This window comes from Ahaetulla prasina, chromosome 10 (genome assembly GCF_028640845.1).
Source record: "Ahaetulla prasina isolate Xishuangbanna chromosome 10, ASM2864084v1, whole genome shotgun sequence".
Lineage (NCBI taxonomy): Eukaryota > Metazoa > Chordata > Lepidosauria > Squamata > Colubridae > Ahaetulla > Ahaetulla prasina.
In genome coordinates, this window is record NC_080548.1 from 34,081,518 (window position 1) to 34,109,230 (window position 27,713).

General features: G+C 56.3%; 2 protein-coding genes across 6 annotated transcripts; one reads left to right on the forward strand and one right to left on the reverse strand.

Annotated features, from left to right (window-relative positions):
- Window positions 1–236: 236 nt before the first annotated feature.
- LTBP4 (latent transforming growth factor beta binding protein 4) lies at window positions 237–21,142 on the forward strand. 5 transcript variants are annotated; one of them, XM_058195156.1, is made up of 29 exons: window positions 239–913; window positions 8,882–9,097; window positions 9,895–10,127; window positions 10,846–10,951; window positions 11,246–11,320; window positions 11,443–11,565; window positions 12,260–12,424; window positions 12,558–12,734; window positions 12,826–12,924; window positions 13,028–13,159; window positions 13,449–13,574; window positions 13,660–13,785; window positions 13,998–14,123; window positions 14,315–14,440; window positions 14,517–14,648; window positions 14,803–14,928; window positions 15,045–15,167; window positions 15,668–15,799; window positions 15,989–16,114; window positions 16,235–16,360; window positions 16,472–16,615; window positions 17,256–17,465; window positions 18,480–18,554; window positions 18,682–18,810; window positions 18,891–19,040; window positions 19,156–19,308; window positions 20,093–20,473; window positions 20,661–20,813; window positions 20,910–21,142. In XM_058195156.1, the coding sequence occupies exons 1-29, from the start codon at window positions 691–693 to the stop codon at window positions 21,056–21,058; spliced, it is 4,362 nt and encodes a 1,453-aa protein (XP_058051139.1). In that variant the 5' UTR covers window positions 239–690; the 3' UTR covers window positions 21,059–21,142. The 5 variants fall into 5 exon arrangements, with proteins under 5 accessions (XP_058051143.1, XP_058051142.1, XP_058051139.1 ...); XM_058195157.1 differs by having other exon boundaries at window positions 240–913; window positions 20,664–20,813; XM_058195160.1 differs by lacking the exon at window positions 13,028–13,159 and having other exon boundaries at window positions 237–913.
- KCNK6 (potassium two pore domain channel subfamily K member 6) lies at window positions 20,266–25,742 on the reverse strand. The gene is made up of 3 exons (XM_058195176.1): window positions 25,244–25,742; window positions 22,996–23,391; window positions 20,266–22,792 (listed from the first exon to the last, which is right to left on the reverse strand). Exons 1-3 carry the CDS (start codon window positions 25,551–25,553, stop codon window positions 22,560–22,562), a joined length of 939 nt encoding a protein of 312 aa, XP_058051159.1. The 5' UTR covers window positions 25,554–25,742; the 3' UTR covers window positions 20,266–22,559.
- Window positions 25,743–27,713: the final 1,971 nt, after the last annotated feature.

Here is a 27,713-nt window from a genome sequence, read left to right on the forward strand (position 1 = left end):
TCTTGCATTTCCAGGCTGAAAAACAGTTGGCCTCCTGTTGTCAGCAACCCCTGGACAGAAATGGAATGGAGGGACAGGGGGGCTTTGCCCTTCAGATGGGAGGGGAAGGGAGTGGAGGGAAATATGGGCAGGGCAGCCTCCTCGTAGGAGCCAGGAGCACTCATCAGACTGGGCAGGAAGCAGCTGCTGAGGGGGGGGGTGGGCTGCCCTGGTGGTGGCGGAGTGGTTGTGTCAGTGTGGGGACACAGCAATAGGGAGCAGCGTGAACCAGCACAAGGCAGTGTGAGGGCCCCACGAGCACAGTGAAGGAGAGTGGGTGGCTTCCATGGGAGAGCACATCTGACGCATCTGCTGCAGCTGTTTGCAGAGGGGAACAGCTGGAGGGACTTCAGCAGAGTTGGCTTGTCTGCTGGCACCTCGTCTTTGTGCTGGGGGGGAGGGCGGCTATTCTACACTGGGGGGCCAAGGGAAGGACGCTCACTCCTCCAGGCTTGTGAAGAGCAGCTAAGAGTTAACCCTGTTCCTGGCGGCCGTGCTCCCTTGTAAACATTGTTGTTGGCTTGCAGCCCACCCACCCCAAGCTTGCTGCTTCCAATTAGCGGGTGGGTCTGTGTGCTCTCCATGGTGGGCGCATAGCCCTCCCTGCCTGCAGCCTGTCTGGAGCTGTGACTCCCTGCTCAGCTTGGGGCCATGGGCTTCGTCCACCACCTCCTGCTGGCTGTGCTGCTGCTGCTTGTTGGCTTCCCCCTGCCTGGGGAGGGTCAGCAGGTCAAGGTTCTCTTCACCCCCACGATCTGCCACATGCACTGCAGCAATGGGCGCTGCATTAACCGATGCAAGCCGGGCAACGCTACCACTCTGTACAGCGGGGAGACCGCCAGGGCAGTGGAAGGGGCTTCTGGATTCCGAGTCTGTGAGTACCGAGGGGGTCAGGGGAGCCGACAGTCCATTCATTGGCTTATGGGTCGAGATGATGGGCCCCTGGTAAGAGACCTGCCCACACTAGTCAATGGGGAGGGGAGAGGGGCAAGCAGACATCCCAGACCCTGGGCTGGGGGAAATGGAGTGCCCTGACTCCATTCAGTTTTCAAGCACCTCTTCCCTTTTGCTTCCTGGTGCAAATCAGGTGCTCTCTGGGGGTGTCTTGCCTTACTTTTAGCTTCAGCCACTGCTTGGCAGGTCCCTGGTTCTCTGTACCCCTCCTGTTTCCCAGGCAAGGTTCTGCCCAGGGATCAGCAGCTAGCTGGCCCTCATCCCTTCGGTAGGTCCACCCCGGTTTCTTCCTTCTGGGGCCCCTATCTCTTCCAGCTGCTGCCCTGACTGCAGGGCTGTCTCTGGATGGGAGTCCTCTGTGCTGCTGTCCCAGCTAGGCTCTTGGACATGACTTTGCCTGGCAGATGCAGGAGGTGGCCGAGAGCCTTGTCCCTGGGTAATGAGAAGAGGCAGGGCAGGGGCAGGTCATTCTTGCAATCCAGAAGCAGGTACTGTAGCTGCCTGCAGGCTGGCCTGGCCTTCCTCTCCTCTCCTCCCAAATGGGCGCTGGAGGGTCTCCCAAAAGTATATGGGTCATCGGGGGAGGGGAAATCCGGGGCAGGGGCACAGAACTGTCTGCTGGGCTGCTTGTTTTCCTTCCCCTGCTATAAGGGAGGGGGCCACCTGCCTCTCTCCCCATTCTCCCATGAGTTCTTTCCCCAACAACTCAATCCCACACCAAAGTCCTACTGGAGCCTCTTTAGGGCTCGGTGCTGGGAAAGGAAAGCATAAACAGGAGGCTGGCATCATGCCACCACCAGATGGGACAGCTGCCTTGGGCTGGGTGCCAGTCTGTCTTGGCTCCTGCCAAAGTTGCGGAGAAGGAGCAAGGGGGTGGCTGTGTTAGATCAAGAAAGGCCTTTGGGCCCCAAGTATTTGTCCACCCCACACTTGCCCCCAGCGAGCCTCAGTTCTCCCCAGGCAGAAAGGCAGCAGCCTCTAGCTTGAGATCATGTGTGGGGGCGTTGGAAGGGAGGGAGGGATGGGGTTGTTTTCAGTCTCTTCCCTTCCAGTTGTTGTGCAGTTTGTTCCACTTGAGGCTACCCAGGCCTGGTGTGGATGGGAGCACAGCAGGGAGGGGCTTGGTTGAGGGTTATACACTCTACACTGCTTGCTGCAGCAGCTGCTCCACACATGGGGGGGTAGCCTTTGGCATCCCCACCTCCAGGTGGAGAAAATGCCCAGCTGAACTTGAGGAGAGGAAGCAGGTCCAAGTGGGGCCAAGGGATCTGGCCCATGCAGCTGCTCTGTTGCTCAAGGGACGTCCCTTCCCGGCCCCTCAGTCTGCTGTTCCGGCTGGCCTGGAGCCCCTGCCCTCCTGCAGGGCTGCCCCTCCTCCAACCAGAATCCTTTCCCTGGAAGGATTTGGAGCTGGAGGGCGTGGGCAGGCAGGAGGGGCTCACTTCCCTGCCCAGGTAGCCCCAGAGGAAAGGATCTGTAACCTGCCGCTGCTTCTTTCCCTATGGATCACCACAGGGCAGGCAGGAAAAACCCAGAGGCCCTCTGCCATGCCTCAGCCTTGCCATCACAGCCAGGTCTCTGTGCTAAGCTCCTGTTGGAGAGCCATGCAAACGTCCCAAATCAAAGCGACAGGAACGTTTATGTACTGAGAACAGTGGTTCACCCATCTGTCAGTCTGCCTTTATTTATTTATTTATTTATTTATTTATTAGATTTTTATACCGCCCTTCTCCCGAAGGACTCAGGGCGGTTCACAGCCAGATAAAATAGACAATAATATAAATACAATATAAAATACTAATTAAAAAACATATTCAATTTGGCCTAAATTAAAATAAATTTAAAATCATAAAACCCATTTAAAAATTAAAAACCATAAAAAATCTAAAATCCTATGCCAGTCCTGCACGAGTGAACAAATAGGTCTTCAGCTCGCGGCGAAAGGTTCGAAGGTCAGGAAGTTGGCGGAGTCCTGCGGGAAGTTCATTCCAGAGGGTGGGGGCCCCCACAGAGAAGGCCCTTCCCCTGGGGGTCGCCAGCCGACATTGCTTGGCAGACGGCACCCTCAGGAGTCCCTCTCTGTGAGAGCGCACGGGTCGATGGGAGGCAATCAGTAGCAGTAGGCGGTCCCGTAGATAACCCGGCCCTAAGCCATGGAGCGCTTTAAAGGTAGTAACTAGCACCTTGAAGTGCACCCGAAAGACCACAGGTAGCCAGTGCAGCCTGCGCAGGAGTGGTGTTACATGGGAGCCGTGAACGGCTCCCTCTATCACCCGCGCAGCTGCATTCTGAACCAGCTTGAGCCTCCGGGTGCTCTTCAAAGGAAACCCCATGTAGAGAGCATTGCAGTAGTCCAAGCGAGTGGTAACCAGAGCATGAGTGACCATGCATAGGGCATCCCGGTCGAGGAAGGGGCGCAATTGGCGGATCAGGCGTACCTGATGAAAAGCTCTCCTGGAGACGGTCGTCACATGATCTTCAAAAGACAACCGCCCATCCAGGAGAATGCCCAAGTTGCGCACCCTTTCCACCAGGGCCAATGACTCGCCCCCAACAGTCAGCCACAGCTGCAGCTGACTGTACCGGGGTGCCACATGCACAGCAACTCCATCTTGGAGGGATTGAGCTTGAGCCTGTTTCTCCCCGTCCAGACCCGTACGGCTTCCAGACACTGGGACAGTACTTCAACGGCTTCGTTGGGGTGGCCTGGGGTGGAAAAGTACAGCTGCGTGTCATCAGCGTACAGTTGGTACCTCACCCCAAAACCACTGATGATCTCACCCAGCGGCTTCATATAGATGTTGAACAGGAGAGGCGAGAGAATCGACCCCTGCGGCACCCCACAAGTGAGGCGCCTTGGGGTCGATCTCTGCCCCCCTGCCAACACCGTCTGCAACCGGTCAGAGAGATAGGAGGAGAACCACCGATAAACGGTGCCTCCCACTCCCAAACTCTCCAGCCGGTGCAGCAGGATACCATGGTCGATGGGATCAAAAGCCGCTGAGAGGTCTAATAGGACCAGGGTGGAGGAGTGACCCCTATCCCCGGCCCTCCAGAGATCATCCACCAACACGACCAAAGCCGTCTCCGTACTGTATCCAGGCCGAATGCCGGACTGGAACGGGTCTAGATAGACAGTTTCCTCCAGGTATTGGGGTAATTGACGTGCCACCACACTCTCTACAACCTTCGCCACAAAGTGAACGTTGGAGACCGGACAATAATTTCCTAAAACAGCTGGGTCCAGGGAAGGCTTCTTGAGGAGGGGTCTCACCACTGCCTCTTTCAAGGCAGTAGGAAAAACCCCTTCCAACAAAGAAGCATTAGTAATCCCCTGGAGCCAGCCTCCTGTCACCTCCTGCATGGCCAATACCAGCCAGGAGGGGCACGGGTCCAGTAAACATGTGGTGGCATTCAACCTCCCCAACAACCTGTCCATGTCCTCAGGAGCCACAGGGTCAATTTCATCCCAAACAGTCTCAACAAGACGCGTCTCTGACCTCTCACCTGGATCTACCCAATTTCGATCCAGTCCCTCCCGAAGCTGAACGATTTTATCGTATAGATAACCACTAAACTCCTCGGCACGTCCCTGTAAAGGGTCATCCCGCACCTCTTGTTGAAGGAGAGAGCGGGTCACCCGAAACAGGGCAGCCGGGCGGTTATCTGCCCATGCAATGAGGGCGGAGACGTGAAGACATCTCGCTTCCCTCAATGCCACTAGGTAGGTCCTACTATATGACCTAACTAGTGTCCGGTCAGCCTCCGAACGGCTGGATCTCCAGGAACTCTCTAGGCGTCTTCTCCGGTGTTTCATCTCCCTCAGCTCCTCGGAAAACCAAGGAGCTGGTTGAGACCTGCGCCGGGTCAGAGGCCGCAAAGGCACAACACGGTCTAGAGCCCCAGCCGCGGCCAGTTCCCAAGCCGCGACTAGTTCTTCAGCCATGCCGTGGGCCAGACCCTCAGGTAACAGCCCAATCTCCGTCAGGAACCTCTCTGGGTCCATCAGGCGCCTGGGATGGGACCAATGTATTGGTCCCGTCTCCCTGCGGTGTTGAGTGGTGGTCCGAAAGTCCAGACGGAGGAGAGAATGATCTGACCATGGCAGAGGCTCGGTAACTAAATCTCCTAAATCCAAATCATTTAACCACTGCCCAGAAATGAAAATCAAATCCAGCGTGCTTCCCCCAATGTGAGTAGGGCCATCAACTACTTGTGTCAGGTCCAAGGCCGTCATGGAGGCCATGAACTCCTGAGCTGCTGCTGATGACACACCGGTAGATGGCAAGTTAAAGTCCCCCATGACCATAAGTCTGGGGGTCTCAACCGCCACCCCGGCAAGCACCTCCAGCAGCTCGGGCAGGGCTGTTGTCATGCAGCAGGGAGCCAGGTAAGCGACCAACAAGCCCAACTGACCCCTATGACCTCACTTTACAAAAAGGGATTCACAGCCGGCAATCTGTGGAACAGTGGTCTCCCTCAGTTCTAGACTCTCCTTAATAACAACCGCCACCCCCCCACCGCTACCTTGGGCCCTCGGCTGATGGAATGCTCGGAAACCCGGCAGGCACATTTCGACAAGGGGCACTCTCCCCTCCGTGCCCAGCCAGGTCTCCGTAATGCCCATAAGGTCCACGGCCTCCCCCTGTATAAGATCTCGAATTAGGGGGGCTTTATTAACCACGGACCGTGCATTACACAACATCAGCCGAAGGTCCAAGCCCTGAGGATACCGGCTGCACGGGGAATGGGAAAAGTCTGAGGGGCCGGAGCGCGCAATCACTCTTAAACAGCGAGTGCACACCCCCTGAACATGATACGGCCCCTCACTTCCGCCATATCTGCCCCTCCCCCTTACTGTGCTGATGGAGTGTCCCTCTGGAATAGAATAGTGAACCTCCCCCTTCACCTCCGAACCCGATAAGATCTCGCCACGAGCATTTGCGAGGACTGGCTCCCTCCCCGACGGGTTTCCCCCATCACCTGACTTCACCCTCCCTCCCCTTAAAAATCTATCTAAAAAACCCCAAAGGTTCTTTCGTGCCGCATGCCATCTCTCTGGGTCCCAAAACCCATCATTGAGATAGGCCCCCGGTAACGTAGATGGCCATTTCTGCGAGGCGGGGGAACCTCGCAGACGACGGAGTTCCAACGAAGAGTATCTCATATCTCGTGTTGGGCCAATCTGGCATAAAAAGAGTTCATCCCAAACCACAGAATGATGGTATCGCAGTCATTTTTAGGGGCCTATAACGTGGAGCCCACAGATGGTAAAATGATAAAACAGGCTGGTGAAGACAAGATGGATGCTCTCTCATGTAATCCTCATGAAAGATGTTAAAGTGCAAGATGTTAAACGTGACGCAGCTGCCAGTCTATTCCCCTCAAAAAACACCACACTCCCCATCAACAGGGAGTGCCGGGGGGGGGGGGTAAGAACCAGGATAAGGCAGATCTTAACATAGATTAGGCACAATGAGGCCAATCCCAAACAGCAAACAGACGCTGTCACAAAGCCCTTGCCAGACCTTATGGCAAGCCTGGAATAGCAGTCACGACTACCTAAAGCCCCCATCCAAGCTCCAGAGTCTAGGGGGGGAGTCCAAACTCCAAAGTCCAAACCCCCACCAAGCTCCAGAGTCCGGGGGGGGGAGGATTCCCATGCATTGAGCACCATCATTGAACACCATCACACACGCAGACCACCAAGGCAGAAATAGCCGGCCCATAATAGCCCAACAGGTCCAGATAGAGTTCCAAAGAGAGAGGGGAAAAGATGGGGAGAGCTTGCTACGATCACTGCCACGGATAGCAGACCAGACAGGCTTAAGAGGTTGCTGTTCAGGGCAAGGGCAGCCAAAGGATGGGATTGGGAAAAGCCGCATTCTCCCCCTCCTCACATTATCTTTCTTTCCCTGGATAGAACAACAGAATAACAGATAGAATAACAGAATCAGAGAATTGGAAGGGACCTTGGGGGTCTTCTAATCCAACCCCCTGCTCAAGCAGGAAACCCTATTCCATTTCAGACAAATGGCTGTCCAGTCTCTTCTTAAAAACCTCCAGTGATGGAGCACCCACAACTTCTGGTGGCAAACAGCTCCACTGGTTAATTGTTCTCACTGTGAGGAAGTTTCCATCCATTGCTTCTTTATTTATTTATTTATTATTTTGATTTATATACCGCCCTTCTCCCGAAGGACTCAGGGCGGTTTACAGCCAAGTAAAAACAAAAATACAAACATTAAAAACATTTTAAAAAACTAAATTCAATTTGGCTAAGAGAGACTAAAAAACTCTTAATAAAAACCCCATTAAAACTATCAGGCCAGCCCTGCGCGATGAAACAAAAATGTCTTCAGCTCCCGGCGAAAGGTCCAGAGGTCAGGGAGTTGATGTAACCCTGGAGGGAGCTCGTTCCAGAGGGCAGGAGCCCCCACAGAGAAGGCTCTCCCCCTGGGGGTTGCCAGTTGACATTGTCTGACTGACGGCACCCTGAAGAGACCCTCCCACTGGTCGATGGGAGGCAATTGGTAGCAGCAGGCGGTCCCATAAATAACCCGGTCCTATGCCATGGAGCGCTTTAAAGGTGGTAACCAACACCTTGAATTGCACCCGGAAGACCACCGGCAGCCAGTATAGCTTGCGCAGGAGAGGTGTTACATGGGAGCCACGAGTTGCCCCCTCTACTACCTGCGCAGCTGCATTCTGGACCAGTTGGAGCCTCCGGGTGCTCTTCAAAGGGAGCCCCATGTAGACAGCGTTGCAGTAGTCCAGGCGGGAAGTGACGAGGGCATAAGTGACCGTGCATAAGGAATCCCGGTCTAGGAAGGGGTGCAACTGGCGTATCAGGCAAACCTGATAGAAAGCTCCCCTGGCGACGGCCGTCATATGCTCTTCTAAAGACAGCCGTACATCCAGGAGGACGCCTAGATTGCGGACCCTTTCCAAGGGGGCCAATGACTTGCCCCCAACAGTCAGCGATGGAGTCAGCTGACTGTACCGGGATGCCGGCATCCACAGCCACTTGGTCTTGGAAGGGTTGAGTCGAAGCCTGTTCTTCCCCATCCAGACCCGCACGGCCTCCAGACACCGGGACATCACTTCAACGGCTTCGTTGGGGTGGTTAGGGGTGGAAATGTACAGCTGTGTATCATCAGCGTACAGATGACATCGCACCCCAAAACCAAGATGATCTCACCTAGCGGCTTCATGTAGATGTTGAATAGGAGAGGCGAGAGAACCGACCCGTGGCACCCCACACATGACGCGCCTCGCGGTCGAACTCTGCCCCCCTGCCAACACCGTCTGCAACCGGTCAGAAAGGTAGGAGGAGAACCACCGAAAAACGGTGCCCCCCACTCCCAACCCCTCCAGCCGTCGCAGCAAGATACCATGGTCGATGGTATCAAAAACCGCTGAAAGATCTAATAGGACCAGGGCAGAGGAACAATCCCTGTCCCGGGCCCTCCAGAGATCATCTACCAATGCGACCAAAGCCGTCTCCGTGCTGTACCCAGGCCGAAAGCCAGACTGGAACGGGTCAAGATAGACAGTTTCATCCAGGTGCCGGGATGTTCTGCCTTCTTGTCCTGCCTTCAGGTGCTTTGAAGGATAGGTTGACCCCTCCCTCTTCTTTGTGGACTCTGCTTCCATCTTCCTCCCTTCCTTCTCCTGCGCTCATTCTTCTTCGGAAGAAAAGGTCCAGTCCAGGGTGTAACAGGGCCAGACAGGGAAGGTGCTTCATCGACCAGGGTGGGGGTGAAAAACATAGGCAGACTGCCTGGTGTTTTGTTGTTTGCATATCCACCGAGAAGCCAGTGAGCTGAGCTTGGGTCAACTGAGTTTCTGCCTCTGCTTCCACTCCTGCCTTCTCTCTGTCCTGCAGTCCTGTGTCCCCTCATCTGCCAAAACGGGGGAGTCTGTCTCAGGAAGGACAAATGCCTCTGCCCCCCCAACTGGACCGGCAAATTCTGCCATATCCCGGCCTTTCCTTACCTCAGCCAAGGCCCTGCTCATCCTGGAACTGAGGGGGAGCCGGACAACAGACGGCAGCAGTCCGTGCACACCCTCCCAATTGCCAACCACCGCTACGAGCGAGATGGTAAGGAAGCCTGGAAGTGGTGGGGGGAGTAGGTGGGAATCAGACTGTGAAGGAACCACAAAGAGAGAGAAATGACTGGGAAAGTTTGCTTACATGCAAATGTTCCAGGCCAGGATACCAAGGCAGGGCCACCCTCTGCCCATGACTGCATGGAACAGGGCGGTTAAGAGCCAGTCCCCACGGTTGAAGGGATAGAGGGATCTAGGAGAAGAAACAGGGTCCCACACCTCCCTCTCTCCCCTTAGGACTGGCATGTCAGGGTCCCACCTACAAAGAACCTTTTCTGCAGTGGCACCCACCCTGCAGAGCATCATCCCCAACCCACCGTGGACCTTAGGCTGCCCCCACCCCTTCTGGCTTTTAGGGAGGCTCTGAAGACATGGCTCTGCCATGGGTTTGTGGGTCCAGCAAAGGTGGGGCCATCTTACAAAGGCTGCATTCAGCTGAGATAGGATACATTCGGCTACTGATGCTGATTTCCCTCTCATGGACAGTTTTTTCAGTTATTTTTATTGGATTGTTTTACCTGTTGTGAGCTGACTGGAGTCTTTGAGATGAGATGGGCAGCCATATAAATCCAATAAATCGTAATAATCCTGCCACAACAGCAACTCCCTGGGCAAAAGAGGAGCTCCCTAGGGCACCTGGCAGACTGGGGGCAATAGTGGGGCGCAGCTGGCCCAGTGGGGCTTGCCCAGGGTGCAAGCCTTTCCTGGCAGCCAGGGCTGAGCCCCTTCCGGACAGCAGATGGCTGGTGGGATTTGGATTGGGGCCCCCACCGGCGTCTCCTCCGCCAGGTACGGCGTCGCTGGTGAACGTCCACGTGGAGCACCCGCCAGAGGCCTCGGTCACCATTCACCAGGTGGAGCGAGTCACCGAGGAGTTGCTACCCAGCGACCCCAACGCCTTCCCGCCCGCCCGCCAAGCCCTCTCCGGCGTGTTGGCCCAGAGCAGCCGCCGGGACCCCGAGGGCGGGTACAGCGAAACCTCCGGCTTCGGCTACTGCTTTCAGCAGCTGCGCGGCGAAGAGGTAGGCTGGGCGGCTGTCGAACAAATCCTGCTCGGGCGCTGAAAAGCCACTCCGACACACACACCCTTCCCCGAAGCCAGCAGGGAAAACGGGTCTGCGCTCCGGCTGGGGCATGCGGAGGTGACTGTAGATTCCCACGTGCGCGCGAGGGTTTTCGGCTGTTTCCGAAACGGCGGCGACCGGATGCCGGGCCAGGTCAAGCCTGCCTTGGTCCTCAGTCAGATGTCCGCGTCTTCCCCCACCTTCGGCGCCCACAGGGGGAGGCCAGTAGCTTAGAGACGTCGGGCTCGCGGCTCTTCCCTTCCAGCCAGGGAGACGGGAGCGGCGGGCGGGAAAACGCAGGCAAGAAAGGCGCCCCCAGCCCCCCCCACATTTCAGGTTCTCTCTGCTGAATTCTCCGCCTAACCCCAGCGCAATGCAGGTCTGTTTTCACACCCCACGCAGAACCACATGCGCAGGCAAGAGTGCAACTTTGCGCGACCGATTCCTCTTGAGAGGGTGAAAATCCCCTGGGAAGAAGGGAGAGTGCTGCGAAGGGTCCCGGTTCGCAGCCTCCGTCTCAAAGGGGGGCGGGGGCGCATTTCTGGCTATACACAGACATGCTTGTGTGAACTCACACCTTGCATTCTCCTCGCTTGCCAGGAGCACGGAAGGTTAATGGGGTGTCGTTGGGTTGGTCAGGGGCATTGCCTAACTGGCCACTACCTCGCCCTTTCAGTGCAGTGCCCCCCTTCCTGGGCTGCGCACGCGGGAGATCTGCTGCCGTGGGTCCGGTGTCGCCTGGGGTGTTCATGGCTGTCTGCCTTGTGCCGATGGTGACGCGGGTAAGATAGCTGAAATCCGGGGTGGTGGTAGTTCCTGCTGCCTCGGGGTACCTGATATCCAGCTGGCTGGCTTCCTGTGACCCAATTCTTTCCACAGATCCTCATCCCCCGCCCCCAGACACACATGCGCACCTCTTGGCTGTGCCTGCTGTTTGCCTCCCTCCTTGGAAAGCCCCACGTTCCTCTTCACATCCCCCAAGCAGCCCCGTCTGTGGGGGCGGGAGGGGGCTAGCAGCGGTGGATCAGGAAAGGGGGCGGGGTGGTCTTTCATTCTCTGATGCTGTTTCTCCACAGGGGCTTCTGGGTCAGTTGGAAGGAATGTGGTGGGCTGCCCCAGAGGGTTCCTGCGGCTGAATAATTCTTGCGTGGGTGAGTAGGTGGGGCCACCCGGGAAGAGTAGCTGGGCTGCAAGGGATGCAGGGAGCTTTGCTGAGAGGCTGGATACCCCAGCTGATCCCCCTGCCATCCTGACCGTCTCTCCCTCTTGCCAGATGTGGATGAATGCCAGGAGGGCAACTTCTGCCACAATGGGGAATGTACCAACACGCGTGGCAGCTTTGCCTGTGTCTGCCATGAGGGCTACATCCTTGATTCCTCCCGCAGCAGCTGCATCTGTAAGTCCGGCCCCTGGGAAAGGCAGGGTGGGGTGGGATGGCTCCATCTGGACATCCAGAGGGGCCTGGGCCTCTTCCCAGGCTCAAGCCTGCCGGTTACCTCGGAGGGAAGTGGGGTTAGTCTTTTCTCTTTGTGGCTCCCAAGGCAGGGAGGTCTAGGTGGGCCAATGCTGCCCTCTCCTGGCCATCCAAGGTAACATGGAGGAAACCCAATATTGTGCCTCCCTCCCGAGGGTGGAGTTGACATCCTGTTGAACATTTGGTTGGCTTGAAGAATTCACACAAAAGTGTGTAAGTAAGTAAAGTGTGTAGGGAAGTAAAGTGTGTAGGGAAGTAAGACCAGACTGCTGAGAAAGCCACACTATCCACCCGCAGGCCATTGGCTTTTGGTGTGAAAAGCAGGGCTGTGCCAAATGTATAATTGATCAGAAATTGTGTCCAGATATTATGAAATAAATCTTCAAGTTCTTATTCAAAATTGGACAAATTATGCAACCAACTGATCTGAGCCAAATGCAAATTTATCTAAGATATAGCAAAATTTTATATTGGGGAGTGGCTGAAGGATTTTATGGCCTCGCAGCAACAGCCACTCTCCCCCCTGCATCCTAGCCATGCTCAGACTGGGCTTGCCCCAGGTGGAGGGGCACCCCCTGGATTACCCAAAGCTTTAAGCCCTTCTCTTCCTCCCCAGCCCACCATGTGATCTCCGAGGTGAAAGCCCCCTGCTTCCGCGTGCTGCGGGATGGCCGCTGCTCCCTGCCCACCCTGCGGAACATCACCAAGCAGATCTGCTGCTGCAGCCGAGTGGGCAAGGCCTGGGGCTGGGGTTGCCAGCACTGCCCACCCTTCGGCTCAGGTGAGGCACCGAGACTTCTGCCACGTGAGTAGAAGTTTATCAGCAGGGCAGGAGTAAAGGCAAGGGGATGGGGTGGAGGGTGGGATGGGCACTTTGCCCTCTCCTTGACCTGTCACTGTTGCTCTTCTGCCAGAGGGATTCAAGGACATTTGTCCAGCTGGGCCCGGCTATCACTACTCTGCCTCGGACCTCCGCTTCGACACTCGCTTCCTTGGCCAGGACCCCCCCAGGGTGCCAGTGACCCGTCAACATTGGAGGCAGGGGCGTCCCCCCCAGGTGCCTCGGACAACAGCAGCACCATCTCTTGTGGGTATGTCTTGGGGGGGGCTCACCTTGACCAGGGTATGCCACCAAGGTAGCCCTCTCCTTTCTTCCTAATGCCAGCTCTTCCTGCTTTGCAGCTGTCTGGAGCACCCCTCCCACTACACTGCTGGAGCGTTTTCCCTGGCCCCTGCCCACTCGGTCCCCTGGATCTGAGCCAGCTGCACCAAGTATAGAAGGTGGGGCTATGCCAGGTGGCAAAGGGCTGAAGGGAAGGGAGGGAGGGAGAGGGAAAAGGTCAGAGCACAGAAATGACTAGGTTTCTGTGGCATACTTCCCCAGAGGCTGGGCGAGGGGTGTGCGAGCGACACCCCCAGGTGTGCGGGCCAGGACGTTGCATTCCCCACCGGGGGAGCTACACTTGTGTGTGTGACCGTGGCTACTGGTTGAGCCCTCAAGGCACCCATTGCATTGGTGAGTTGGAGAAGGGTGCCCCCGAAACTCCGTTTGGGATGGCATGCAGGCCTTCACCTCCTCAACAAGGCCTCCCAGAAGACGGAGCCTCTGATGGTCATGTGGCTGCTCAGAGGCAAGCCGGGTTTTGTGAAGCTGGTAGATTCTGGGCTGAGCCTGGCTTGCAGCAGAAATGTCCCCCCCTCTTCTGGGTAGGTGGTCAGAGGAACAGATGGAAGGGCTCCACTGGGCCATTCTTGCCTTCCAACCTTCCTGCCAGTCATACTCCCTTCTTCTCCCCTCTCTGCAGATGTGGATGAATGCCGCAGCAGTCCGCGTCCCTGTGCCAATGGGCATTGCCAGAACTCCCCGGGTAGTTTCAGCTGCAGGTGCCACATGGGCTTTCAAGCTGACCTTTCCGGAGTGGAGTGCCAGGGTAGGGCTCCAGAGGATTTGGCCCTCGGGGGAACCACCCTTCCCATCATGCACCCATGTCTCCCATTGTCCGGTTTCCTTTCCAGATATTGATGAATGTGCCCACATGCCCCGGCCCTGTGCAGGTGGTCATTGCCTCAATACCCTGGGCTCCTTCCGCTGCTCCTGTCCCAGCGGCTATCAGCCTGATCCCTCTGGCACTGAATGTCGAGGTAATGGGGGTGGGGCCTTCGTGGGGGCAGGAGGCCGGCTGGCCAGCAGCACCAGCTCCTCTCCTCCCCCCCATCTACTAGTACGCAGAGACGGGGAGGGGGCATCGGAACTCTGTCCCCCTTGGCCAGAGTCTCCTTTTCGGCTGGGGGGCTGAGTGCATGAAGGAGGCAGGGAGGAGCCTAGGACACAAAGTCACCCTATGATTTTCCAGTTGCGGATGAGTGCCAAGAGCGCCCCTCCCTCTGCCAGCCTGGCCGCTGTGAGAATGTGCCGGGTGGATATCGCTGCAGCTGCCCCATTGGTTACCAGCCGAACCTGCTGGGGACTCTATGTGCAGGTCAGGGGGCTGGGGAGAAGCTACCCCCATGGGTTGGCCTGTTGTCCCGTTGGTGCTTTGGGGGATGGCAGCAGCCTGTCCATACAAACCTCCTGGGTGCCCCATTTTGGCAGGCTTTGCTCAGAGGCATCCAGAGCAGAGAGACGGGCGTGGGTTCAAAGGGATGCAGCCTCTTGCTTTGTGTCCCACAGACGTTGATGAATGCCTGCAAAGCCCTCCCCCCTGTGGCTCTGGACGCTGTGAGAATGTGCCTGGTGGATACCGCTGTCTCTGCCCTGCCGGGTTCCGGGCCAGCCTGACGGAGAACCAGTGCCTGGGTGTGCAAGGGAAGGGAGCAGGGGGGAGGTGTGGAGGCAGCACAGGGGCACCACTGATGGGCTGATCCTTCCACAGATATTGATGAGTGTGCAGCAGCAGGATTGCCTTGTGGCCCTCAGGGGCACTGCCTGAACACGGAGGGCTCCTTCCGTTGCCAGTGTGCCCGAGGGTACCGGACGGAGGGCGCAGGGGGCACTTCCTGCATGGGTGAGTGCCATACATTAGAGGAACATGCCAGCCACGGCTGAGCTCAGTCGGGGGCTGGAGGGACCCAGAGCTTCTTTCCGAGCTCTGGGTCCCTCCAGGCATGGACTGGCAACATTGGCAAGAATGGTGCCCACTCATCTTTCCCCACTGCTAGATGTTAACGAATGTCTGGAAGGTGACTTCTGCTTCCCACGGGGTGAGTGCCTCAACACTGAGGGCTCCTACACCTGTCTGTGTGCCCAGGGCTTCACTGCAGCCTCTGACAGGGCCTCCTGTGAGGGTAAGGGTCCTGTAGTCTCACCTGGGGGGCACTGAGTGCATGCCAAGGGAGGGGGTGAAATCCAGAATCGCTGCAGGGTTTGTGCCCTGCTGACTTCTCCTTTGGCCTTTGCACAGATGTTGATGAATGCCTCAGCGCTACAGTCTGTGCTGGAGGGCACTGTGCCAATACTGAAGGCTCGTTTGATTGTTATTGCCCTCCTGGCACCCGCAGCACCCCCAGCAAAGCTTCCTGTGAGGGTGAGTGGCAGTTTTCAGCTGCAACCTCTCAGCAGTTGGTCTTGGGGGCCGTGGAGTGGGGGGGCACTCTTACTTTCAGCCTGCCAAGATTGACAGAAGAGAAAGTCAGAACTTTGGTTGAAGCTCTGAGACAGGAGACTCTGGAGTCTCTGGCTGCTGGCATGGGGTTAGCCACCATAAGCACAAGCTCCAAGTCCACCCAATATGGCCTTCCCTCACTTGACAGCACTAGTGGGTTCCGCGAACCAAGAGTTTCTCTGCCCCCCTCCCCCCAGGTGCTAGTACCTCTCCCAGGAGGGCTTGCTGCCAGAGCTCCTGCAGAGTGTCATTTCACACATTTGCCCCTTTGCAGGGGACCTGGGGACCCCAGAGGCTGGGGGTTAGCCCCCATAGTGATTAGCCCCTTGGATGCTTATCCAGGTCTGATCACTGGAATTCTGAGCCCCTCCCCAGGGACAGGGAGCTCCTACCAAGCCTTCCTCTCTTCCTACACCCCACAGACATTGATGAATGCCAGGAGTATGGGGCAGCCCTCTGTGGAACACAACACTGTGAAAACTCAGCTGGCTCGTACCGCTGTGTTGTAGCTTGCCAGGCCGGCTACCGAACCAGTGCCGCAGGAGACTGTGTTGGTGAGTTCCACCAGGCCAGCTACTGGTAGGCTTTCCATGTCTCCTTCCCCACCCTGGGCTGGTTCTGGGCATCTGTTGCACAACGTCAGCATGGGAGCCTTCTCCAAGAAGACTCCCCCTCTGCCTGGGAGGGTTCAGCTTCCTGCTCGTTAACCTTCCATCTGTGCCAACTGGTGGCTCCCCCTCCAGATATTGATGAATGCCAGGAGTCCAGGGCGTGTGGAGAGAAGCGATGCGAGAACACACTGGGCTCCTATCACTGTGTGGCCACCTGCCAGATGGGCTACCAAGCCACTGCTGCTAGGGACTGCATAGGTGAGGACATCTGTGGGCTTTGGGCCATGGGCAGGAGGACCTCACAGTGGTGACCTCTGCAACTTAGTGAGCCATCAAAGGATCACAGCTCTTCTGAGTGGGCATACGTGACCCTTGCAGATGTGGACGAGTGCCAGAACAGTTCCACATGTGGTGCCCATGCCATCTGCCATAACTTGCTTGGCTCCTTCCAATGTATCTGTGACCAGGGCTATGAAAGTGCCAGGGATGGGCGGCATTGCTTAGGTATGTGGCTGGCAGCAGGGCAGGGGATGGAGACCCTGGGACAGACCAAAGGGAGGAGGGAGGGGGAGGCCTGGACCCCAGTGGCACCTTTTTTCCATCCCTTCCTCACAGATGTGAATGAGTGTGAGACACTGCAGGGTGTATGTGGAACAGCACCGTGTGAGAACGTGGAAGGCTCTTTCTTGTGCATCTGCCCCCAAACTGGGGAAGAGTTTGATCCCATGACTGGTCGCTGCATTCCTTTGCCCAGTGCTGGTGAGAGCTGGGGGGAAGCTTGGAAGGTGGGGAGGGGCCTGTGGGACCCAAAAGTCCTAGCTGAACAGGGAAGCCCTCCCAGAGCTGGGTCAGTATAGAATACTTGCAACTGGCCCAGCATCCCAGGCTCAGGGACCTGGCAGATGCCTCTGGACACCCACCCACAGAGCAGAGGGGCAGCCTTCCCAGTAGGTGGTCCTTGGAAGGAACCCCTCTGAACCTATTTCCAAAGGATTTGGGTGGTTTTCAATGTCACACAATAACAATGTAACAATTGAAAACCATCAGGCAAGTAACTAATTAAGATGAGCCATGATGGCAGGCCCCAAACGCTCCGTGGAATGATAGGGGAAGGGGGCTGAGGACACCCCTTATTGCTGGGAAGACACCTCCTGCCCCCCACCTCAGATCAAAATGGGCCAGCCAAGGCCAGGCAGGGCAGGGTGGGGGTCCTGCAGGGCTTTAAAGGTGAACTGGATCCCCTAGCAGAGCAACTGCAGGAGAGGAGTGATGTTGCCAGATGAGTTGCCAGCTGCATTTTGGACCATCCAGAGCTCTCCAGCAGAGGGGAGGGGAGACTTTGGGGGGAACTCTCTGAATGAACCTGGGAGGGGTCCCATCTACCTTTTCTGTCCTGCAGCTCATCCCCCAGCCCTCCCCAGGCACCCAGAGGCTGCACAGTCGGAGAGCGCTGACGGCCTGCGACGTGAGTGCTACTATGACCCAAATGCTGCCCAAGCATGTGAAAACATTCTGGCCAGGAACGCCACCCGCCAGGAGTGCTGCTGCAGTCTCGGTCACGGGTGGGGCCTTGACTGCCATATCGAGGTCTGCCCCTTCTCGGGGACAGGTAAGGCTGGGAGGGTTAATGGGGCTTCCTGGAAGAGGCTTTGGGGGGAGGCACACAAAGGAATGTGGATTGTTCCCCCTCCACTATTAAAAACTTATTATTTTGCAGCTTTTAAATAGTGATAGAAAAATGGGAAAAATAGACAAACATAAAAGTACATGCTTTGTTAAAAAAAATGCATATAAAATGTTTTTAAGTGAAAAAAATCAAACAAAAGAAAAGAAAAGGCATATAGCAATAGCACTTAGGCTTAAGACTTATATACCGCTTCATAGTGCTTGACAGCCTTCTCTAAGCGGTTTACAGAGACAGCCTATGGTCCCCAACAAACTGGGTTCTCATTTTAGGACTCATTTTATCATTTTAGCTGTAAATAGTTACAGTTCTATATAGGCTTGTAGGTGGCATTGGGATCTTCGATTCTTTGGTGAAAGGATCCCCTGTCGTCATGGGAACCGGGGGCGGGCTGGCGGGCGTGAGGGTTTTCTCACGTTAATTTCATGGAAAGGGCTTCGGGCTCGATTGCCTGATGGTAACCATACAAGGGACCTTCCCACTCGCCTTCAAGGCCATCAGGGTGGGGCAATCTGTGGAGTGGGGGGAGGGGAATGCAGGGGGAAGAAATGATGGCTTAAGGTGTTGCAAGCAGCCTTCTAGTCTCCCCTCTCTGATAGGGGCTTGGTCAGACCCCCACCCAACTTGGCTCCTGACTTCTAGGAATCTAACAGGAAATGGGGAGGGAGAGATCTATGCTCCTAATGGGAACTGAAGCGGGGCTGGCCTTGCATTCGGGGGGCCCCAGGAGGGCTGCAGGTGGTCTTGAGAATGCCTGTCAGCAGCCCCAGCTGTCTCTGGCAGAGGCAAGCAAGCTCCCTTTGTGGGCGTTCCTGGCCTCAGGAGCTCCAGCAACAGCTTGCGACGAGTGAAGTTTTTTTTCCAGTGCCCCAGACTGAGGCTGGGAGGGGGGCTGGGGGCCCTTGGGGCAGGTGCTGACAGACAGCCTTTTCCCTGCAGCCGAATTCCAGGCTCTGTGTCCTCATGGCAGTGGCTACGCTGCTGTCCTCATCAGAAACGTCCCAGCATTTAAAGGTACGCACTTGTGTGTGGGGGTGTCTGGATGTGGCCAGCTTAAATGGGGCTGGGGGCCCACATGGAAGAGAGTGGGCTAGGGGTCTTCACTTTTTGTCTTTATTTCCAACTCGGTGTTCCTACACAGATGTGGATGAGTGTGCCCTCTTCGGCTCCCAGGTGTGCAAGGGTGGGGTTTGTCTGAACAAGATCCCTGGGTACTCCTGCTATTGCCCCAATGGCTACTATTATGAGACACAGCACCTGGAGTGCATTGGTGAGGACTGCTGCGCCCCCCCCCCCCCGGCTTCTGAGATGCTTGTAGCCTGAGATCAACCAATGCCCTTGTCACCCTAGATAACGATGAGTGTCTGGATGAAGAAGCCGAGCCCTGCGTGGGGGGGCACTGCATCAACACCATCGGCTCTTATTACTGTTCTTGCGCTGCTCCCCTGGTGCTGGACCCCTCCCAGCGCCGATGCGTGACCAATGAGAGCCACGGCCTGGGTTTGTATTCTTCCCCGTTCTGGCCCAGCCTCGCAGGGGGGCATTGGGAGATGGATTGCAATGCAAGCCTTGGTTCTTTGGGGGTCATCCTGGCAATCCCTGCTCTGCCCCCCAGATGAGGACCTGGCCGTCTGCTGGCAGGAGGTGGGCCCGGACCTGGTGTGCCGCCGACCCCGCCTGGACCGCCGGGTGACTTACACGGAGTGCTGCTGCCTCTATGGAGAGGCCTGGAGCATGAACTGCGCTCTGTGCCCAGCCCGGGACTCAGGTAGGTGCCCTCCTTCTCCCCAGGAGCCAAGGGTGAAGCAGAGGAGTGGGCCTCGGGGGCCCCTTTGCAGTCTCATGAACAGGGAAGGGGAGAGGAGCACCAGGTGCTGGGAAGGAAGAGCTGCAGCCACCTTTCCTTTTCCCAGACATGTTTTCATTTATTTATTAAACTTTTATGCTGCTCATCCTCATGGTAAGGAGCTGGAGGCCAGAAAGCACTTATTCGATGCAATGAGATTTCTGGGTGCCCCCTCAGGCCCCATATTGTGTGCTCAGAATGCAGCTCTGCCAGCCCGGGGGGGTGTGTGTTGCCTTCTTCCTGAGCCCCCACCTCCACCTGGCCACCGGGGTCTCCTGCTCTTTTTCTAGCTTTGTGACTCTTAATAGCAAAGAGAGGCTGTGGGAAGAAGCTCTCTTCGGAGCATTTCCTCTGGAGAGGATGGCCTCCTTTGTTCAACGCAGTGGTGAAATCCAAATTTTTTTACTACCAGTTCAGTGGGCATGGCTTGGTGGGTGTGGTGTGGCTTGGTGGGTGTGGTAGGGGAAGGACATTGCAAAATTCCCATTCCTTTCCCACTCTGGGGCCAGCTGGAGGTGGTATTTGCAGATTCTCCGAACTACTCAAAATTTCCGCTACCAGTTCTCCAGAACCTGTCAGAACCTGCTGGATTTCACCCCTGGTTTAACGGCCTGCCTACACCCTCCTGGGGGGCCTCTGGAGACCATCTGCCCCTGCATTTAGACTGCTTTGGTCCTAACCCCCGCCGCCCCTTTGCTTTCCCCAGATGACTTTGAGGCCCTGTGTAATGTCCTCCAGCGCCCCAGTTATGGGTTGGGGCGGCCGGGCAGCCCGGCGGCACCCTTCGAATATGGCGGAGGAGAGTTTCTGCCTTACGGCCCTGATGTCTACAATCCGCTGGCACGGCCTGGCCCTCTGCTTCCCAGCTATGACACTCTCCCTCATGAGTCACTCTATGGACCATCCCCCTACGAGGCAGCTGGCCTGGACGACGCACCCTATAGTGATGCGCAGCTGGACACCCCAGCTGAGGACCTCCGGGATGGATACCAGCCTCGTAGCCCCCCTGACTCAGACTGGCACTACCCGTCCCGTGGCCATGGGCACTCCTATCCTGAACGGCCCAATCGGGCCAGTGAAGACTACCGTGAGTGGGTGACAAAGGGGAGGGGGGAGCTGCCACTTGTATGTTTGCAAAATGGCACTTGCAGGTGGTCCTGGGATGAAAAGAAAAGTGGCCTCTGGGAGGGGAAGCTTTAAAGAGGGGGAAGGAGGACGGGGGTCTCAGGCAGTGTAAAAGGGAAGCCTGCTTGCATCTCTTGGTCTGTCACCAGCAGGCCATTTTGGAGGCACCGGAGGGCTCCCTGCCGAGGAGTGTGGGATTCTGAGTGGCTGTGAAAATGGCCAGTGTATCCAGGTTGCTGATGGGTTCACCTGCTCCTGCAACGAGGGCTACCGCCTTGACCCGACCCACATGGCGTGCCGTGGTGAGGGGCCCCCTCTCCTTGTCCCCCCAGCTGGTGGGCTGAGCCCAGCTCTCCTGGCCAAATGGCAGCCTGACGTGATCTCTCTCCTCTCCGCAGATATTGACGAATGCAGGGAGGTGGACAGGCTGTGCTCCGGTGGCCGCTGCCTCAACCTGGAGGGCTCCTACCATTGCCTGTGCCCGCTTGGCACTGCGCTCGCAGGGCAGCCCCCCCGCTGCCTCCACATCCCCCGCAGCCGAGCCTGAGCTTGGGCGGGTGGGGAATATTTATTACTTGTCCAGGTGGGAACGGAGAAAGGTTGTGAAGGCGAAAGGACCCTTTGCCCGCCCCACCCCCCTCAGTCTGCAGTCTCTGGAGGAGCTAGGAAGGTGGCTAGTGCTCAGGAGGGGGGGCTCTTCTGCTCCTGATTAGGACCATGGGATGAGGTGGGGTGGCCAAAAGGTCCCAAAACGGGGTCGGATCCCTCTCGTCCTTGGAAGGCAGGAGCCCATCTGGCTGCCTCCCTGCCCTGGCTGCCTGTGATTGGAAACATTTTCTCCCTTGCGCCCTCTACACCCCTGTTGTCAGTGTGTGCATGGGAAGGCATGCCCCCCCCCCGTAGCCTTTCCTCATCTACTGAAGACTCACAGCAGAGTTACGCGGCAGGGCACTGGCAGAGGCACAGGGGCCTCTGAGCAGGTGACAGTCCCTGGGCTTTCTCAGAGGGCACGGGAATAGGGCTGAGTCCAGGTGAATGCCCTGGCTCCAGCCCTACCCTTGTGACCGAGGGCAGCACAGAAGCCCACACCCCCAAATATTTCCCAGGTACTTAAATGCCTGTCATGAGGAGAGGGGCCCTACAACTCACCACCTCTGATCCCCCAGCTCCACCTCCCTTGTTGCTCCAACAGATGCTTAAACTTCCTCGTGCATCCAAAGACGCCCCCAATCCAGGTAGGGGCTGTCAGAAAGGCAGGGGGCCTTTTGGCATCATGCCAGCTGGGGCCACAGTCACTTCTTCACTGCTGTTACTGGACCAATAAATATTTTCTATAAAAGGAGTCGACAAATTTGGCTTCTCTAAGGAGAAGAGAGACCAGCAGGGGGTTCGTTCAGTCCCCCGCCCTTTGGGGCCCAGGCGTTTGGTGGGGATGGGCAGAGTTGGCTGAACTAACTAGGGTGGGTGGGGTGGAAACAGTAACACAGGCCAAGCAGCATCCAGGGTGGCTCTGGGGTCTCACCAGCCAGAAGGGGAAGGGACTTCTGCAGTCAAGCACTCAGAAATAACCACAAAGAGCGAATCCCACTGTTTGTCTTCGCTGATGTGAAGCATCAGTAGCAAAACATTTTGAGAAATGGACCCTGGATGGAGCCCTTCACTTCCACTTTCCATTTGAGGCTTTGGTGTCTCAAGCGCAGAACCCTCCCCCCTTCCACCTTGGCAGCTCCTGGCTTGCAAAGCTCAGCTCAAACCACAGCTGGAGGCAAGGATATTGGGCCACGTTGCACTGACTACAGTGATAGAAGGAAGTGTCACTGGGGAGGGATGAGGGGGCCTGGAAGCTCCAGCCTTTCAGCTGTGCTTTTTAAAGATCCCCCTCCCCAGCCCATCCAAAGACAGAGCCAGAAGCCTCCCATGTTCCCTCCCCTGCCCTCCACAGGAGTGGACCATCCAGCAGCCTCATTTCCTTGGTCAGGAAGGACAGACGAGATCAGCAAGTCTTCCTTGTGGATTAGCCCAAACTCTCGCCCTGCTGCTCCTTGCTATTATCTGTTAATGGAGGAATAATGGGATGGGCCTCCTGGCCGGGGGTGTGCAGGCAATTTTTCCTTCTGCCCTGGCTCAGAGGCAGGGCTGGGCTCCCCCAGGATACTCTGATGCTCTTCGGGAGGCTGCTCCGGGGGCAGGAAGATCAGCTCAGAGAGGCCGTGCAGGTCTGCCAGCTTGTGGAAGGTCTGGAGAATCAGCAGCATGGCCATGAGCCCCAGAAGCAGGTAAACTGGAAGGAGAGTGGGGGAGAGTGAGCCAGGAGCAGGTCTGGAAGACAGGCAGGCCCTTCCCTCCTCCTTGCCCACCTGGGAATCACGGATTGGCAGGCTTGGGGTGCCCATCAAAACTAACTTGTCTGGCTCAGCCTTCAACCTGGATGTTCTCTGGGTGAGCTGGCCTCTCCAATTGTTCCCGGGGCACAGCGTTACTGACCTGTGACGGAGACCTTGTAGAGGGGGCGAAGGCGTTGTCTGGGCTGCTCCCCAGGGACGTAGTCTCCTAGGCCAATGGTGCAGAGGGAGATGAAGCAGAAGTAGAAAGCGTCCAGAAAGCTCCAGGATTCTTCCAGGGAACTGAAGATGGCAGCAGGCACTAAGAAGAAGGTCGCCAACACCAGGCCCATCAGCACCAACAGGTGCCCCCACAACAGGATGCGGCGGTCAGAGCCCCAGCGGAGGGCCAGGTATTCCAAAGGCCCAGAGGTGAAAGTGTCCACAAGGCGCTGCACAGTAGCTGTGAGCACCAGCATGGTGAAGGGGACGCCCACCACCGCGTAGAAGATGCAGAAAGCTTTGCCGGCATCTGAGAGGGGTGTAGTGTAACCGTAGCCTGAAGGAGGGAAGGGTGAGCGTCAGAGGCAGTGGTCACTGTGCTGAGGCTCCACCCTGAGCAGCATGGGGCTCAAGGGCAAAGACCAAAGCGTCCGTCCCTCCATGCCAGCAAACAGGCTAAGCCACCTCTGGCCACGGGAGGACTATTCCTGCCTTCCCGGCATGAGCTGCTGTGGGGCCCAATTCTTAGTCGGATAGCAACCTCACATAGTTCATGGGACAGAAGGTAGGAAAGGTGAGAGGCCGGCAGACCTCCGCCCTTCTGAAGGGAAGTGGAACATTCATGGAGCAAATGGAACTTCATGACGGATGGAGGGAGGGGGCGAGAGTTTGAGAGCTTGGGCTGGAAGCATAATAGGTTAATCACTGCTGGGACCTCCAAGGTTTTTTATTGTTGAAAAGAAATGTCAATCCTGTATATTAGGCACAGCAGGGTTACCCAGAAGTGACATGGGGCAAAGAGACGGATGGCAGATGCCAGCGCCCCAGGACTGGGGACACAGCAGAAGCCAGAGGGTAGAGAACCTGGCTCCTGGGCAGCACTACCTGCTGCCTAAGTCCCATTCATATTGAACGCCTGTGGTGGCTTGGGGGCTTTTGGGTTAAGACGGGAGGGACAGCGGCCTCTCTGTTCTAAAGTCAGAGCTGTACACCAGCTGGGGATGCCACACTATGCTGGAAAGACTTGCCAGATTACTTGTGGCTCAATTCCAGGGGGCCAAACAGTTGGGCTGCCCCATCAGGGCAAGGGCCCTTCTCTAAAGCCAACACTGGCACTTCTGCCCATAAGCCAAGTATAGCTGACAGATCTCAGCACTTGCCCACATCACCTTGCAGCTTTTCTTTCTCCAGAAAGAGATGGAGAGGGTAAGTTAAGTCCTTTCTTCTTTTGCCATTTCTGTGCGTTCTGTAATCACAATTATCTTCAGAGTGATTCTACATGACAGTTGTGCAATATTAATGTAACTATTGCTAATAAAATTTTGCAGGACTCTCCTCTGTGAAAGTATTTGCTATTGTATTTTTAAAAATGGAACATAAGATTTTACTATTTGACATTGGTGCAAAAAGCAAACAAATCACCCCTCACCACCGATGGAGCTGGAGTGAGAAGGGCACCAGGATTGCGATCTGTTTTGCAGGGCACCTGGACCATCGGCAGCAGAGCCCTTCCAGGAATAAGAGGATCCGGGGAGGCCAGCCCAGTAGCCACCCGATGCTCCCTCAGAAGAGGTGGCTGCCACCAAAAGAGCTAGCTGCCACCAGGCAAGACACAAAGTGGAGGCCGGTGGATTGCTACCAGTTCACGCATCTAAACGAGCCTGAACGCCCGAGTTGGGAGACGCAGTTCCGGGTACTCAGCTAAGCCTGGCAGCTCCGTCCACACTCTTCCAGTGAGAACGAGCTGCGGCGTAGGGACCGTATGTGACCAAGCGCACCAGCAGAGAGCCGCCCCGAGGCAGGGCATAGTCAGCGACTGTATTAAAGCCTCCTCTCGGCGCGGTGGCTCGGCCCTCGGCAGCTCCAAGCGAGCAGCAGACGAAGACCAGGAAGCGGCCCCAGCTGCTCACCTGTGCCAGGAGTTCTCCGTCAAGATCGCGTCTCGGAGGGTGGAGACACGGCGCCACGTCCAAGCGCGAAAAAGAGGCTGTGCCCGAAAGGTGGGGGTGGAGGGTGGGTCTCGGCCTAGGGCCCCGAAGCACGCTCCTCCCGACACCGCCACCTTACAAGGCGCTCGGCCGCGGGGATCCCGCCTGACCCTTCCCAGCCACTGCGCCCAGAATAACCCGCAGAAAGTGCAGGAGAACAGGCCGCCTGTCCCCGAAGGAGCTTAGTCGGCCTTGGCTCACCCACGGTGGTGATCAAAGTGCTGGCGAAGAAGAAGGCCGAGGCGAAATCCCAGTTGGACGTGGCAGCCGAGCCGTTGTGCAGGAGGGCCGCGGAGTGGCGGTCGGCTCTCAAGACGGCACCCAGGAAACGCTCCAGCCCGGCCTCGGACAGGCAGGGGCTGCTGCGCAGGAAGTCGCTCTTAAGATTCCGCAGCTCGGCTCGCAGCCGGCTCTCGTAGGGTCGCTCGACGGCTGAGATGATCAGCGCTCCGAGCAGCAGATAGCCCGCATAGGCCAGCGCGAAGGCTGTCAAGACGGCGCCGCGCCTCATGGCTCCCCCGGCGGAGCGCAGAGCCACTCGTGGCAAATAAGAGCGGAAGAAGGAGACGCTTGCAGAAGCGAAGCCTGTGTCCGCCCCGACGACTCCGCGGACCAGCCTCTTGGGCGGCGGCCAGGCCCCTCCCGTCAGGCGGAGCCTGACTGCCAAGAGTTGCACCTGGCAGGCGGGATACTGGTTGGGCATTTTCCGTCCGAGTTCTACCAACGCTCCTTCCACCGGGTGAGACGGTCGGGCGCTCAGCATCGGGGACATGTTCAGGGGCCCTGGGCACCTCACACTGACCCAGGCTAACAGATTAAGGCCAACCCTTGGAGTTCACCCCAGGAGGGTCAGATTTTGGAGAAAGCAAGGGTAGTGGGCACCTGGCTGGACTACAGATCCAAAACCCTTGTGCTTCACTGCTCTCTTTCTCCTGCCGTCTTGGCTTTGGTCCTTGCCACCTCCCAGAATTGGGGGGGGGAATGTTATAAAAGAGGAGCAAGAAAACGAGCTCGCTAGCCTCCTCCGGAGGTCTTGGGGAGAGAGGCATCCCCCTCCCTTTCAGGACTGGGTGTGCTCTAGGCAGGAAGCAAGTTGTGCGAAAACAGGAACTGGGAAATTGGTAAGAGGCTTGCTAGCAAGGAAGCCTGATGGCCCTGCCTGGGGAGAACAGGAAGAATCACCAGGCAGAGAAAAAGGAACCCCAGCAACAGCAGCCAGAGTGGGGAGCAAAAGAATTAGAATTCTTTATCAGCCAGTGTGATTGGACACACCAGGACTTTTATCTCTGGTGCATAAGCTCGCATGTACATACAAGCAAAAAGTGAAGCAAATCCCTCAACATCAGTTTTTATTTTCCAACATTCACTCTCATCTTTCATGTGGGCGTATCCAGAGTGTTCACATGTCAGCATGTACATGAACAGCCTGTGAGGGCCTGAGTGCTTGTTCCACAAGGACTGGTTCCCCAATTCCACCAGTGAAAGGGAGCCTATGGCTCTCTGTGACTATGCCTCTATGCCACTTAGAGCCCCCCAGCATGGCCCCCAGAACCCACCAAACTGCCTGAAAGTGAATCCTCCTTCTGAAACTCATAGGCACCCCGTGGAGGGCTGATGCCATGCACTCCCCATCAACAAGGGCTTCTTGCAGAAAGCAAAGCAGGCTCTCTCTAGCGAGAAGAATCTGAAGGAACAGCAGCTGCTGAAACCTTGGGTCACCAGCGCAGCCATGAAAGGAGGACTACCCAAGTAATAGCCAGTTAATACAATGGCTGGGTTCTCAACAGCTTCAACCAAAGGGTCATTTAAGGACACAGAGAAAATGGCTACCTGAAAAATGGGGACAACAGTCTGACCTTGGAAAGCCTGATGCAGGGCCTATTATTTAGCCATTAAATGTCTAAGGAACCCAAATCTGGAATGACTCTTTGGATGCTTCATATAAGAAAAGAATGACAATTCCTGGGAGGGAGCAAATAAAAACAGAGGGATATAATCAAGATCACGTGAAGTGTTAGTGCCACTTTATAATGCCTTGGTAAGGCCACACTTGGAATATTGCATCCAGTTTTGATCGCCACGATGTAAAAAAGATGTTGAGACTCTAGAAAGAGTGCAGAGAAGAGCAACAAAGATGATTAGGGGACTGGAGACTAAAACATATGAAGAACGGTTGCAGGAACTGGGTATGTCTAGTTTAATAAAAAGAAGGACTAGGGGAGACATGATAGCAGTGTTCCAATATCTCAGGGGTTGCCACAAAGAAGAGGGAGTCGGGCTGTTCTCCAAAGCACCTGAGGGTAGAACAAGAAGCAATGGGTGGAAACTGGTCAAGGAAAGAAGCAACTTAGAACTAAGGAGAAATTTCCTGACAGTTAGAACAATTAATCAGTGGAACAACTTGCCTGCAGAAGTTGTGAATACTCCAACACTGGAAATTTTTAAGAAAATGTTGGATAACCATCTGACTGAGATGGTGTAGGGTTTCCTGCCTGGACAGCGGGTTGGACTAGAAGGCCTCCAAAGTCCCTTCCAACTCTGTTGTTATATTATTATAAAACTCTGCAAGCAAGCTCAGGGTCTCATTATTAGCAACAGCTGAGCAGGCAAAGCCTCACATGTGCCTGTTAAGAATTAAGATTTAAACTGCCTTTCATTGCTGGTATGGTAC

Excerpts from the sequence above, each read along its gene's own strand:
- KCNK6 (XM_058195176.1), bottom strand. The coding sequence starts at position 25,553 with ATGAGGCGCGGCGCCGTCTTGACAGCCTTCGCGCTGGCCTATGCGGGC. Across the intron at positions 23,392-25,243 it reads CACTTTGATCACCACCGTGG|GCTACGGTTACACTACACCC; the intron begins GTGAGCCAAGGC and ends TCCCTCCTTCAG. Across the intron at positions 22,793-22,995 it reads CTACAAGGTCTCCGTCACAG|TTTACCTGCTTCTGGGGCTC; the intron begins GTCAGTAACGCT and ends CTCTCCTTCCAG.
- LTBP4 (XM_058195156.1), top strand. The coding sequence starts at position 691 with ATGGGCTTCGTCCACCACCTCCTGCTGGCTGTGCTGCTGCTGCTTGTT. Across the intron at positions 10,952-11,245 it reads TTGTGCCGATGGTGACGCGG|GGGCTTCTGGGTCAGTTGGA; the intron begins GTAAGATAGCTG and ends GTTTCTCCACAG. Across the intron at positions 15,800-15,988 it reads TGCCGCAGGAGACTGTGTTG|ATATTGATGAATGCCAGGAG; the intron begins GTGAGTTCCACC and ends CTCCCCCTCCAG.